The following is a 14,436-nucleotide window of genomic DNA, read 5'->3' on the forward strand; positions in this document are numbered from 1 at the left end:
TTAGAAAATTATGTTTTATTGTTGTGCATTATAAGTGTTGTGAAATAATACTTACTTGAAATTTCTGTCAAGAAGGATAATGTATGGAGGGTTTAGCTTCTTACTTGGATTTATTGTTTGAGAATGGGAGATTTTCAGAGCCATCTTTTTATTTTCAGCTGCATAATTCCCATGACAATTGGGCAGGGTAGCTAAGTGTGGTGTAGTGAAATGTCCTGCTTTTATGAATGTCTCATGTGCTGCTCAGGGTGGTTGCCAGGCTGCACAGTGCATTTTGTAAGAGTGCATGTGACATTCCATGTCCTCACTGCTACCCTGGGAAGTGCTGTTTTTTCCCCAGTGAAATGTAGTATAAAGAAACCGGAGCTCAGTCTCTGTTCCTCATAGTCGAATTTGGTGGAATCATCTTACTGCTTCCCTTCTGAGATTCTCATCTCCTCCCTTAGAATAGAGGCTCATTGAAAATGGGGAAACTGCGTTCTATTATGCTTCTATATTGCTTGCGGTGTCCAGGATTACATTTGCCATATAGAGGGTAAATGAATTGTCGTGGTATTGGACATGGACAGGCTACAGAAATGTGTTCCCCTGACACCTTCACGACAGCCTTGCCATGTAGGGGTGGGCACCAGCTTCAGTCCTGCCCTGCCTCTTGCTAGTGCTGGGCTCGTGGGGACATCCTTGAGCTTCCCCGTTTATAAAGCTCCATGCAGCACCGCGCACAGCCTTTGCAGGCAGCCAGGAACTAGGGAACAAGATCAGAAGGGAGGCGATCATAGCCAGAGACAAGTTAGGGAAATAATTCATTGAGCTGTACACTGTGACTTACTACACCTTTCTGTGTGTAAGATCTACCTCAGTAAAATTGTATTATGGTAAGTATTACTATATTTATAACATACAATGCCCGAATTACTTATGACAACATGGCATATCTTAATTTTATACTTAATTTTATGCAACATAAAGAGGGTACAAATGTATATATTGGCAAATAAAATATTTTTTGATTTAAGTAAAATAGTTTTTATAAATAGCTCTACCTTGTTCACAGATATAAATATCAGAATACTGAACAATTAAATTTCTCTTCTGTCCTCTTTCCCTTATTATTCAAACCCATTGGTAGGGAAGAGAGAATAGCAAAATAGTTTTTTATTTTTTTCCTTCAAGTTGTAAAATTATGAAATTAATGTAAATTGAAAAATTTGTTGAATGGACATAGTTTTTCTCTAGTCAAAAAAGTTTTTATGAGTCGAGCGCGGTAGCTCGCACCTGTAATCCTAGCACTCTGGGAGGCCGAGACGGGAGGATTGCTTGAGGTCAGGAGTTGGAGACCAGCCTGAGCAAGAGCGAGACCCCGTCTCTACTAAAAATAGAAAGAAATTAGTCAGACAACTAAAAATATATAGAAAAAATTAGCCAGGCATGGTGGTGCATGCCTGTAGTCCCAGCTACTAGGGAGGCTGAGCCAGGAGGATCGCTTGAGCCCAGGAGTTTGAGGTTGCTGTGAGCTAGGCTGATGCCATGGCAGTCTAGCCCGGGCAACAGAGCGAGACTCTGTCTCCAAAAAAAAAAAAAAGGTTTTATGAAGTAAAACTTCTGAAGCTTTCAAGGAATACTTTTTCTTGTGATTAGAAAATCTCAGTAGGTAGAAATTAGTAACCCTTTATTAGTGTTAAAGTAGAAATAGACTGGTTTTTATTTTTATTTTTTGGTAGAATAAACAGATTTCACATGAAGTTTCTATAGCTTGGTAGTTTAAAGTACCTAATTTTGAAGAGGCTCGCTCCATGTTGCTTCTTCAGGATGTTTAGGTAAATGGAATGGGGGTTCTAATTAAGACTGTTGAACAAGTCCTCATTTTCAAGAGTCAAGAATATGCTTGAACACCATAAAAGTTTGAGAAGACATGAGCTGGAGGAACAGAGATTGACACTGACTATTAAAAATGATAAGAGGGGTAAGGGTGGTGGACGGGAAAGGGTCCTGCGGGTGTGTATACATCTGGAAGGAGAGTCAGGGGGTCTGAGGGAGCCCGCGCAGTCTCCGTGGTTAGAACCAGAGGGTCTGGAGGAAGACAGGCTTATAGGAGTGGAGCTTTGCGTTACCTGTTGATATCTATTTCACATAATTCTATCAGATGATCTGTCCGTTCTTCATGTAGGCCAAAGGTGTTTGTAATGAGATATTTGTATTTTAGAATTTGTTATATATTTCAGTTTCTTGAGACCACATGACAATGAGATGACATTTGTCCTTAGGTGTCACTTGCACTTTTTTGTTGTTGTGTATCCTTAAACATTTGACAGCCTTATTTGCTCAAATACACTTACTAAATCGCCATTCTGGAAGGAGGAAGTCACTTACAATACACATTTGCAAAGGCTTGTTTGAAGTCGAACCTCTTACTGAATATAGTATTGGATGTTTACACATTAGAAAAACTGTTATTTATATATAATAAAAGCATTAAACAATAATAAAAACATCAACAATTAGGAAAAGTTCTTATGAGAAGATAAACTAGTTTGTATTCTCCTAACTTCTAGGGAAACTGTCTAAAATCCTGATGTGTTTGAGTTTTCACACTAGAGAAAGACAATTATGTGGATGAGCATACATTCAGTGTGTGTTTTTTGTTCTCTGTAGGTTGGGAATCCACGTGTTGAACTCACCCTCTCAGAGCTCCAAGACATGGCAGCTAGGCAACAACAGCAAATTGAAAATCAGCAGCAGATGCTGGTTGCCAAGGTAAGTTATAGCAGAGGTAGGGCAACATTGTTCAAAAGGTATGTTCTTCAACCATCATTTTAGATTGGGGTTCATGCATTCATGGGTAACACTTGTAAAATAGGACCATGCCACGGGAGTGCTAAATACAATGTCTTTTTATTATCACTTCCGCAATAATGTATGCGTACTCTAGTTGCTGGAAGTTGAGAAGGTATCAGAGCAAGGACATCTGACCCTTGACATGCCCAAGAATAGGAAATGGCTGACATTATCCAATTCATAGATAAAATTTAGAAAGGATGCTTTCTGTTGTTACCTCCTTTTTCCACTGGATATATTTCCAGCTGTTCAGTTGGTATTAGTGTTTAGAGGAAACCAGCAATCCGTGGTGAAAATGCTGGTCAGGGACACTGAAGACAATGACAGCTGATTAACAGGCTTCCTGATGTGCCCTCTTTGCTCAAATTGTTTGGTTTATTACCGTGCAGGGTATAAATAATGCTCATTGTATACTGAGTTTGACATTTGCTATTGAAACCCTGTAAAGTAGGATTGGGAATTTTCCTAAATAATGGTTTAGTCATACTCGATTGAAAAATCAGACTTATCACCTATGCCTGCAAGAAATGATTCATGTTGTAAGTGATCTTAAAATGTTCTGAAACTGCTTTAAAGAGAACCTTTAAACATTACCAGCTAGATTCTTACTGCTTTCCTCTGTAGAGAGATTTTCTTAATAACCAAATGTCCAATCCGATTTTGTCATTTATTGAATGATTGTGTAGTTCATTGTACTATCCACTTCCATGAAAGTAATAATTTAAGTTGGACAGTTTTAAAAAGTTTATTGGATTTATAGTAATAAAAACAATCAAAAGTTCAATAAATTAGAAAGCATTTCATCCCATTAATAAGATTTTAAGATGAAATACACATATTATGTAATTACAAAATTTTCTAATTCTGCTTTTTATTTTCTTTCCAAATATTGATCCAAAGAGTGTTGCTGTTAAAAAAAATTTTAGATATTTTCGTCAACGTAAATCACAAGTTAATGCTAAATCTGAAATATTTAAGCACATAGTTCCTTACCTTAAAGTGTAGTATGTAATGCCTGCATAATCATACCTTAAACCTCTCCTTATTTAGGTATATTTTATGCATACATATGGGACCATGAATATTTAATGTTGACTGTTATCATTAAGGTATGTTATCACATTAATAGGAAAAAAAAACCTATTGAAGAGTTTTGCATATATTTTTATTTTTGGATTGTCCTGTTATTGTTTGACTATAAAATGTTTCATTATTTTTCAAGAAACTAATCCTGAAGAAAGCAAACACTTCCTTGATTGTTCAGTGTCACTTAGCAAGTGGAGGTTTATCTCCTCACTGATTACTTTATCTCTTCTCAGTGTAAAATCCTCTGCTGGTCAGTGCTCGTTTCCTTTAGGAAGTTAAGTAAGAGATTCTTGGGAGCCACTTTGTAGCAGCAGGAAACGTGTTACTGACAGCAGGAAACTCAGGCTGGCTGGGACTTCACAGATGTGAGAGTGAAGATGAGGTTGTTAGTCAGTGCATGTTCTCCTGCTGTAAGGTTTCCTGCCAAAGCACTTTTATATTAACTGAATGGTGTAGATCAGTGTGCGTAGGATCATCCCCAGACTCTTACCATCTCATACTTATATGCCCCGTAATTTCAGTTTTGCGTGGTCTGGTGTGTGCAGGATTCCTCTAGTGTTTCTTTAGATTCATTAAGATGGGTGATACTGTGGAATACATTCAAATTTTTCTTTTTAGTGTATGAAAGTAATTGTAAGTTTTGATTTTCAAAGTTAGACTTTTCCTTCTTTTGTTAGGAACAGCGTTTACATTTTCTAAAGCAACAGGAGCGCCGTCAGCAGCAGTCTATTTCTGAAAATGAAAAGCTTCAGAAATTGAAAGAACGAGTTGAAGCCCAGGAAAACAAGCTGAAGAAAATCCGTGCCATGAGAGGACAAGTGGACTACAGTAAAATCATGAATGGCAATCTGTGTACGTGCCCACGGCCCCTCGGGCACCCTCTCTCACCAGTCCCAGATCAAGTGAAACATAGTCTAGCTGCACCTTTTCTACAGCAAGTGTGCTAAAGCTTTGCTGTGTTATCTGCCTCTACAAGGAAGGGGTTGGTTAGGTCAAGCAATCTTGAAAGGTCTCTCAGAGCCCGAGGATGCGGCAGGAAGGTCCTTTTGTTACGTTGGTGCCAGCAGCCCTCTGCAGTGGGGTGGGGCTGCTCCAAGAAGGCTCACTCGTTAGAAGGGTCTGCTTTCTTTGAGCCGCATAAATTTTATCCGTGCATTAAGATGAGCCATACAGACGCTCCCTTTTTTTTTCCTGTGTGGACTGCGATTTTATTTGTCAGTCCAGCTAGTGTCACAGTGAAGCGGGAGGCCGACGTGGCTTACTCTGCCCTCATAAAGCCTTTGTTGGTTCTACGGGTACATTGACGTTCTGAAGTGGCTTGACTGAGCTAGCTTTTGGACTGCTTGCCCTAAAGAGTATTTAGCAATTAATGCAAATATCATTGTTTGTTCTATGAGCAGTCACATCATGTGTTTTAGATTAAGCATATCATAATTTTATCCAAGGTCTGGCACTAGCTGATACTAGGGTTGAGTTCAATGTATAGAACTGAAAAAGAATGTCAACTAAATGATGTTTTTTCTTTTTTGGTGGACAATTATAGCTGCCGAAATAGAAAGGTTCAGTGCCATGTTCCAGGAAAAGAAGCAGGAAGTACAGACTGCAATTTTAAGAGTTGATCAGCTTAGTCAGCAATTGGAAGATTTAAAGAAAGGAAAACTGAATGGGTTCCAGTCTTACAATGGCAAGTTGACGGGGCCAGCAGCAGTGGAGCTAAAAAGACTGTACCAAGAGCTACAGGTAACTCATCTGTGTCTGGGGAATGGTTATATTAAAATATCCTCATCTTTCTGGCTTTCACCTTAGTATAGTGTGGAAACCTCAGGAACTGGAAACAAATTAATGGATTCTAATTTAGTAATAGGTACAAAATATATTCAGTATAAAAGAATATTTTTAAATGGCTTTATAGAGATATTCATATAGCATACAATTCACCCATTTAAAGTATATAGTCCAGTGGCTTTTGGTATCTTCAGAGTTGTGCATCCACCACCATAACCAATTGTAGAACATTTTCATCACCCCGTAAAGAAGCCCCTCACTTCTTAGCCATCACCCCCCAACAGCCTGGCAACCATGAATCTACTTCCAAGTATGGATTTGCCTATTCTGGACATTTTATATGAATAGAGTCATACAATACAGGTTAAGCATCCTTAATATGAAAATCCAAAATCCTTCAAAATATGAAATTTATTGAGTACTGACATGATTCTCAAAAGAAATGCTCATTGGAACATTTTGGATTTCAGATTTCTGGATTAGGAGGGATACTCAACCAGTAAGTACCATGTAAATATTCCAAAATCCAAAACATTTCTGGTCCCAAGCATTTTGGATAAGGGATGCTCAACTTGTATGTGGTCCTTTGTAACCAGTTTCTTTTACTTAGCATGTTTTAAGTACAAAGAATTTAATTGGAAAATAATAAACCAGTAAAGAATTAAACTTTAGATGACATTTAAGGCCTCTGTGTGAGTTGTATTTTGATGAGCTGGACAGGCACCTATTGTTAAATCCTTGTTTTAGCTCAGGCTGCTGTAACGAAATACCATAGACTGGGTGGCTTAAACAGTAGACATTTATTTCTCACGGTTCTGGAGGCTGGGATCATGATGCTGGCAGGTTGAGTTTCCCGTGAAGGCTTGCTTCCTGGCTTGCAGGCCGCCACCTTCCTGCTGTGTTCTCACGTGATGGAGAGTCAGTTCTGGTCTCTCTTCCTCTTCTTATAAGGACATTAACCCCATCTTGGGAGTGAGGCCCCTACCCTCATGCCCTCATCTGAACCTAATTACCTCCTAAAGGCCCCACCTCCAAATACTATCACACTGGGGTTAGGGCTTCAACATACAGATTTAGGGTGGTGGGAGACACAAACATTCAGTCCATAACAATTCACAATATTTCCATTGCTGAGAAGTTTTCATTCAGCAGGTGATTTTTCAAGCCAGAAACAAGTTTTGTTATTATTTTATTTTTAGAGCAGGTGATTTTTCAAGCCACAAACAAATTTTGTTGTTATTTTATTTTATTTTATTTTATTTTATTTTATTTTATTTTATTTTATTTTATTTTATTTTATTTTATTTTATTTTATTTTTGAGACAGGGTCTCTCTCTGTCTTCCAGGCTGGAGTGCAATGGTGTGATCATAGCTCACTATAACCTTGAACTCCTGGGTTCAAGTGATCCTCCTGCTTCAGCCCCCCAAGTAGCTAGAAATACAGGTGTGTGCCACCACGCCTGGCTAATTGTTTTTTGTAGAGACGGGGTCCTCACTGTATTGCTCCAGCTATTCTTGAACTCCTGGCTTCAAACAATCCTCCCACCTCAGCTGCCAAAGTGCTGGGATTACAGGTGTGAGCCACCATGCCCAGCCCAAGTTTTACAATTTTATTAGCATTTGCTAGAAAAAATATTATATCATTTTATGAAATGAGGGTATTTAGCTACAGAGTAAAATCACTTCTGCTTGCTGTTGTATACCAGAAATGCATAGAGTTAATAAAATATTGTAAGAATTTATGACTTCTTCTACATTTTTTTTTTTTTTCCCGAGACAGAGTCTCACTCTGTTGCCCGGGCTAGAGTGAGTGCCGTGGCGTCAGCCTAGCTCACAGCAACCTCAAACTCCTGGGCTTAAGCGATCCTACCGCCTCAGCCTCCCGAGTAGCTGGGACTACAGGCATGTACCACCATGCCTGGCTAATTTTTTCTATATGTATTTTTAGTTGTCCAGATAATTTATTTCTATTTTTAGTAGAGATGGGGTCTTGCTCAGGCTGGTCTCGAACTCCTGACCTCGAGCGATCCTCCCGTCTCGGCCTCCCAGAGGGCTAGGATTACAGGCGTGAGCCACCGTGCCCGGCCTACTTCTTCTACATTTTAAGTGACTGTTAAAAGTGCAGGCTTGTAGGGATTTTTTTTAGTAAGGTGTGATGAATGTAATATAAGGATGTCATTTATTTCCAACTTTTTGGACTGCAGTCCAGTTTTTTTGTTTGTTTTAAAAGACGGTTTCCTGCTCTGTTACCCAGACTGGAATGCAGTGGCCCAGTCATAGTTCACTGCAACCTTGAACTCCTGGCTGAAGCAGTCCTCCTACCTTGGCTTCCCAGAGTGCTGGGATTACAGGTGTGAGCCACTGGACCCAGCCTGCAATCCAGTTTTTAAAAGTACTTTCTACCTCCTATCTAGTACACATATGGAAGTGTGTATACACAAGTGCTGTGGGCACCTGAAAGACAGTACCTAATTTCCTATAGAAATTGCATTCTGATATTTTCTATTCTTTGCTTTTTAATTTCTTAAAAGTGTCAGTTGCAACTCACTCACATGATATAAGAGGTGCTTTCTTTCATGATTCAGGTCATCCTTTGTGAATTTTCTTATCTCCATGGTAAGGAGCACCTTGTCTCCAAGGTGCTCATTCGGTGGACTTGGGCATGAAGCAGCTGCATGGGGTGAAGCAGACCCCTCTCTTTAGGTCCTGAGAGCCCCAAGGACTGCAGTTGTAGTCTCCTGTCATCATTATTGGTGCTGGTCACTCCATGTGCTTTGAAGAAGGCGCCTTGCAGATACTTACTTTCTCTGTTTCGTAAGAACTCTGTTCTGGCTTCATCAATGCTATACATAAAAAAATATTTATTACACAGGTGGCAATGCATGAATATAAATACACATCAGAACTTACTGCTACTTTTTCTTTAAATCTCTCTGGCAGTGAGAATTTGCCTTTGTGATTGCTGCAAATCATAAAAGTTGTATTTTGCAGATTCGGAACCAGCTTAACCAGGAACAGAATTCAAAACTCCAGCAGCAGAAGGAACTCCTGAATAAGCGCAACATGGAAGTGGCCATGATGGACAAACGGATCAGTGAACTGCGTGAACGTCTTTATGGGAAAAAAATTCAGGCATGTGAAAAAAAAAGTTTCTGTGAGATGACTTGGTTCTGAGATAAAAATGATTCGTCCAAAAATTGCTCATCTTCACTAAATGGTATTATGTTCCCTCTGTCTGCCAGTTTATAAAGAATAAATTGGGCCGGGTGTGGTGGCTCACGCCTGTAATCCTAGCACTCTGGGAGGCTGAGGCAGGCAGATCGCTCGAGGTCAGGAGTTCGAGACCAGGAGTTCGAGACCAGCCTGAGCAAGAGCGAGACCCCGTCTCTACTAAAAATAGAAAGAAATTATCTGGCCAACTAAAAATATATATAGAAAAAAAAATTAGCTGGGCATGGTGGCGCATGCCTGTAGTCCCAGCTACTCGGGAGGCTGAGGCGGTAGGATCGCTTAAGCCCAGGAGTTTGAGGTTGCTGTGAGCTAGGCTGACGCCACGGCACTCACTCTAGCCCGGGCAACAGAGCGAGACTCTCTTAAAAAAAAAAAAAAAAAAGAATAAATTGGCTGTAATCCCTCAAAAATGACAATAGAAGAAAGTTCGCTTTCCCAAAGACTTATTTGTTTCCTAGCTCATGGAGTCACGCAGTTCAGCCTGCAGCCTTGGCTTTGTCCTTGCCCTCCACCCTCCCCATGCGTTTTTTGTCTCTTCTCCACTGGGGGCGCTGTCGCCTCGAATTGCAGCACCTGGCATGGGCCATGCTTTGCTTTTTATTTATTTGTTTATTTTTTTAAAAAGATGGGGTCTCAGTTGCCCAAGCTAGAGTGCAGTGGTGCAGCCATAGCTCACTGTAGCCTCCAACTCCTGGGCTCAAGTGGTCTTCCTGCCTCAGCCTCCCAAAGGCATGAGCCTTTACAGGCGCATGAGCCACTGTGCCCAGCCTCTGCCCTTTTAAGCAGTGCCACTATGGACAAATTCCTTGACTCGTGTAGCTTTGTGTCCTTGTTGTAGAGTGACTTGTCCTATCTGCCCCAGGAGTTGTTTATAAGGATTCTTAGGAATAACCTATATGGAAGGGTTTTGTAAACTCTCAAGCAAAATGCTATATAAGGAGTTATACTTTTAAATTAAAAGTCTTTTTTTTTTTAATTTCAAAGGTAATAAGTACTCATTGAAAAAAATTAAAACAGTACAGAAATGTTGAAAGGAAAATTTGAAAGTCCCTTCTACCCCATTCTCCAGAGGTGATAGTTGTTAACGGTTGCAGTCTTTTGGTTAATACAGACACAAAGATATAGAACTTTAATTGAAAATAGGATTGTAGGAATTATATTAGTCACACTGTCTCACCTGGGATTTCATTTTTAAACTGTAACATGGGTATCTTTCTAGGTCATTACCTCATTTTCTTTTTTTCCCCCAAAGTTGCCGGCAACTCTCACTCTTGTTATGCCATCTGAATACTATTCTGTGGTCGCAGGGCCTGTAACCCCTTTATCACGCCCTGTAGGCAGACAGGGTATCCCAAGTCTTGCTGTCACTGAAAGCACATCAGCGAGCACCTGTATCGTTGAGCACCTGTGTGGGGGAGGGGCTGCTGCACTCTGCGTGTGGCACTTGACCTTTGGTGCTCAGAGATCAGGAGAGCAGTGCCTGGGTGCAGAGCTGGCTGCACTCTGCCCTGGGGGTGGGAGAGTAGAGCAGGCAGCCAGCTAGCAAAGATAGCCTCCCCGAAGTTCCCTTGTGTGTCCTCGGTGATTTCACAGTTTGGTGACAGCAGAGTGTCCTGTCAGCCTCTGCTGCTCTGAAGGATGCTCTCGGGAGGCAGGCTCAGGCATCAGGGGCTTTGCCCAGGTGGGATGGGTTTGGAGGATGGTAGAGGAAGAAGGGAGCTGCCACTTCTGTGGGCATTAAAATGAGTCACTTATTTACAAATCTATCCGCTTTTTTTTAACCAGCAAGTTTGCAGATCAGTAGTTAATTTGTACAACTATGATTCAGATGTTGACTTTCCTTTTTCTCTCAAGATTAACAACACAGAGGCCGTGAGAGAGAGGCTGCAAGCACCTTCTCCATGCTCAGTTCTGTTATGTTCGTTAGTAGCCGTGTAGTAGTAAGGTCCTCCAGAGAAACAGAACTAATAGCATGTGTACGTGTACATACGGAGAGAAGGAAAAAGATTATCTTAAGAAACTGTCTCATGTAACTGTGGAGGCTGGCAAGTCTGCAGTCTGCAAGGCCGGCCTGCAACCTGGAAACCCAGGGAAGAGCTGATGTTGTGGCTGGAGTCCGGGGGCGTCTGCAGGAGAACTCCCTCTTTCCCAGGGACCTCAGTCTCTCTCTCTTAGGGCTTTCCACTGATGGAATGAGGCCTGCCCACTGAATGGAGGCTATTCTGATTTATTCAGAATCTACTTACTTAAAAGTTAATCTCACCTACAAAATACCTTCACAGCAACCTCTAGACTGGTGTTTGACCAAATATGTAGGTACTGTGGCCCAGCCATGTTGACACATAAAATGAACCCTCACAGATGGCTAGAGCCATTCCACCTGATACTCCAGGGGATGTCCTTGACAGTGCTTCTGCAGAAATGTACTAGGTACCTTTGAGCAATTGGGAGTCATGAACTCTCACCCTAGAATGACATATGCTCGTGCATATACAATCTTGTGGACAACTGTAGGGGTTATGGATCCGTGCTTGGAGCCTATCTAGGGATCCTAAGGAGTCAGTGATTCTCTGGTTAGAATCCATGTTGCAGGCCCTTTTGTTCTTGGGCAGCATCATGTGACTAGTGTCCTCTGTCTGTGGCTCTGTGTCCTTGTTGAGAAAGGCAGAGCTGCCTTCAGGGAACTGGGCTCGTTGCTGGGAGTCGGAGCCTTTCCTGGTCACCGTGCCCCACGTGGCTCGTACAGTCCTTACAACAGCGCTTACCCTGACTTTACAGAGGAGGGGACAGAGGCGTGGAGAAGTTAAGTCACTTGTCCAAGGCAGGACAGCAGATAAGCGGCAGAGCAGGACCTGAAGCCAGGCTCAGACGCAGGCTTGACTGATACCTCTGTACCCACCCAGGGGAGGGAGACTGTACGTGGGTCACACGGAAGTTGTTCTGTCCTCACGTTAGCTCCTCATTTCTATGGGTTGGTGTTATCACAGAACTGCTACTATGGGCTGTGAGTCGAGTCCTTTCTCTGACATTCTCACTTTCTAGATGCTGGTCTTTCAGGGCGATGGGCTTCCAAAGCGCAGATTATGAAGTGAGTGGTTCCTGTGTGAGCTGGCAGTCTCTCACACTAGGCTTAGGATAGCCTTTAGTTTAGGAGAATCTTGACTTTCATTTCTCCTGACTTGTAGCTAAACCGCGTGAATGGCACATCATCACCACAGTCGCCCCTGAGCACGTCTGGCAGGGTCGCTGCTGTGGGGCCGTACATCCAGGTTCCCAGTGCCGGAAGCTATCCTGTCCCGGGGGACCCTATAAAGCCCCAGTCTCTCACTATTGCTTCAAATGCTGCCCACGGAAGATCCAAATCCAGTAAGTGGCCCGGCCTCTTCCTGGGGGAGAATTCAGGGGCTGGAAAGGAAGGGGGGGTGGGGTGCAGCAGGGCGGGGCTGGGGCTCCTGAGGCTCCGCCTTACGTCAGCTCCAGGCTCAGCTCCCCTTGGGGTGCCTGGTCTCTCTGGGCAGCGTTTGGGGAGCTGTGCGCCACCTCAGTAATGACCCTAACATGAGACCAAATTCTCTTTATTGAACTGAAGGTCTCTGCTGTGTGGCTGTTCAAAACACAGGAGAGTTAAATTAATTAGTTAAAATTCTGACCCTCAAGTATTCTCTTATACCTCAGGTTTGTTTGCCCCTGAGGGCATTGGCTTCAGCCAGGCGAAAGGGCTGTCCCTATAAACAGAGCACTGTCACTGGTCCTTCCTGACCCACTCAGCACGCTCTGCACTGATCAAAGTCCACAAACCACTGCTTTGGTCTTTGCACAGTTGTGCTGTGTAAGGACTTGGGCCTCCAGCTCCACGCTCGAGCACACTGACGTGCGACAGCCCAGCCAAGCACAAGGCGAGCTCTCCAGTCTGATTGGATTTTAAACCAATGTGTTAAAAAGTCAGGATTTCTTTGCAATAAGACTTTCTTTATGACTGGGGTTGACACATTTTCTGTAACATACAGCATCAGGAATCCATGTCCTGACATTCAAAACATTCTTTCATTTATGAAAACAATAATTCCACTCTCTGGCCATCAGACCTATATTTTGAGCCCCTTTTTTCAGGATTGGTGGTCAGTTCTTGTTGGTTTTTTGTTTGCTTCATTCTCTCCTGCCTGGTGCCTGGTATGAACAGCAGCACGTCTGCTCCTTCTGAGGAGCGTGGGGCTTGCTCTGAACCCGGTAAGAGGGAGGCGCTGCCAGCCCTCCTGGCCATGAGCCCTGCTCACATCTGTTGCGGCCGCATCTCAGCACCCAGCAGCAGTCTGGTCAGCGTGAACCCCTAACTGAGCTTTCTTTGATAGGCTGTTGTTTATAGTTTGAACCATCCATGTAGGAGTAGATATTCTTTTGTTTCCAGTAGCAGGTAATTCACACAGCCAGCTACTTCCCTGCTAAGTTCATTTGAAAATTGCCACGCTGAGAATTCCCCTTTCTCTGTCAGTGTGTCCCATGCTGCCTCACAGGGTTTGCAAGAAGACACCTTACGGAACCCTAGCCTTGGTCCTTCCACTGGGGCTTACCGTGACTGGACACAGAAAACCTGTGTTAACCCCAAACTGGGGGCAGAATCTCAGCCCAGACGTAGAACTGGGACATAAACCCCCCCTGTGGGGACTCTTAACCCTCGCTGTTGGCTGTCCTGGTTCTGTGTCAAACAGATGGCCATAGTAAACCCAGAGTGACCAGCTCGTGGACAGTGTCAGACCTCGACGTCGGGCCTGACTGCGGCTCCTCGCAGCACTCGGCAAGCCCATTCATAAACCGTATGTTGGCTGACAGGCTTGGCGGGGCGCCCTCTTTAATATGTGCAAAATCAATAATCATTTGTTTTTCCAAACTGAAAAAGCTCTGCTCATCATATCTAGACTTAAAAAAGATACCACACAAACATCACTTGTTTTAATAGGTGTGAAGTTTACACGGGGCCACACACCTGATCTCATCCTCAGAAAGGGTTTGACACCAAGGGACAGATGCTGGCACAGCACAAGTTTTGTTTTGGAGGCTTTTTGGTTTGCATTTTAAACATTAAGGTGATTTTTCTGAGTTCATTGTGAGGCCTTTGCTTTTTTGTTTTGTTTTTTTTTTTTTTTTTTTTTGAGACAGAGTCTCAGTCTGTCGCCCTAGGTAGATAGAGTGTAGTGGCGTCGTCATAGCGCACTGCAACCTCAAACTCCTGGGCTCAAGTGATCCTCCTCCCTCAGCCTCCCAAGTAGCTGGGACTACAGGCATATACCACTACACCTGGCCGATTTTTCTATTTTTGTAGAGATAAGGTCTCGCTCTTGTTCAGGCTAGTCTCGAACTCCTGAGCTCAAGCTGTCCTCCTGCCTTGGCCTCCCAGGGTGCTAGGATTATAGGCGTGAGCCACTGTGCCTGGCCGAGACTTTGATTTTTATCATTATACTTGAAAATAATTGTTCCTTTATAATAAAAATAAGTGATCTTCCT

The 14,436-nt window shown here is 42.7% G+C and overlaps 1 protein-coding gene across 6 annotated transcripts in view; it reads left to right on the plus strand.

Moving 5' to 3' along the window:
* PPP1R13B (protein phosphatase 1 regulatory subunit 13B) overlaps positions 1 to 14,436 on the plus strand; it is an 83,614-nt gene that overhangs the window by 59,065 nt on the left and 10,113 nt on the right. For 5 of the 6 annotated variants that reach the window (XM_045559860.1, XM_045559833.1, XM_045559841.1 and 2 more), the window contains exons 5-10: positions 2,653 to 2,754; positions 4,599 to 4,773; positions 5,465 to 5,661; positions 8,698 to 8,838; positions 12,123 to 12,303; positions 13,644 to 13,748. In XM_045559860.1, coding sequence (XP_045415816.1) covers positions 2,653 to 2,754; positions 4,599 to 4,773; positions 5,465 to 5,661; positions 8,698 to 8,838; positions 12,123 to 12,303; positions 13,644 to 13,748 — 901 coding nt within the window. The remainder of the gene's footprint in view (positions 1 to 2,652; positions 2,755 to 4,598; positions 4,774 to 5,464; positions 5,662 to 8,697; positions 8,839 to 12,122; positions 12,304 to 13,643; positions 13,749 to 14,436) is intronic. The other variant, XM_045559869.1, reaches the window with a different exon arrangement.

Source organism: Lemur catta, chromosome 1 (genome assembly GCF_020740605.2).
Source record: "Lemur catta isolate mLemCat1 chromosome 1, mLemCat1.pri, whole genome shotgun sequence".
Classification (NCBI taxonomy): domain Eukaryota; kingdom Metazoa; phylum Chordata; class Mammalia; order Primates; family Lemuridae; genus Lemur; species Lemur catta.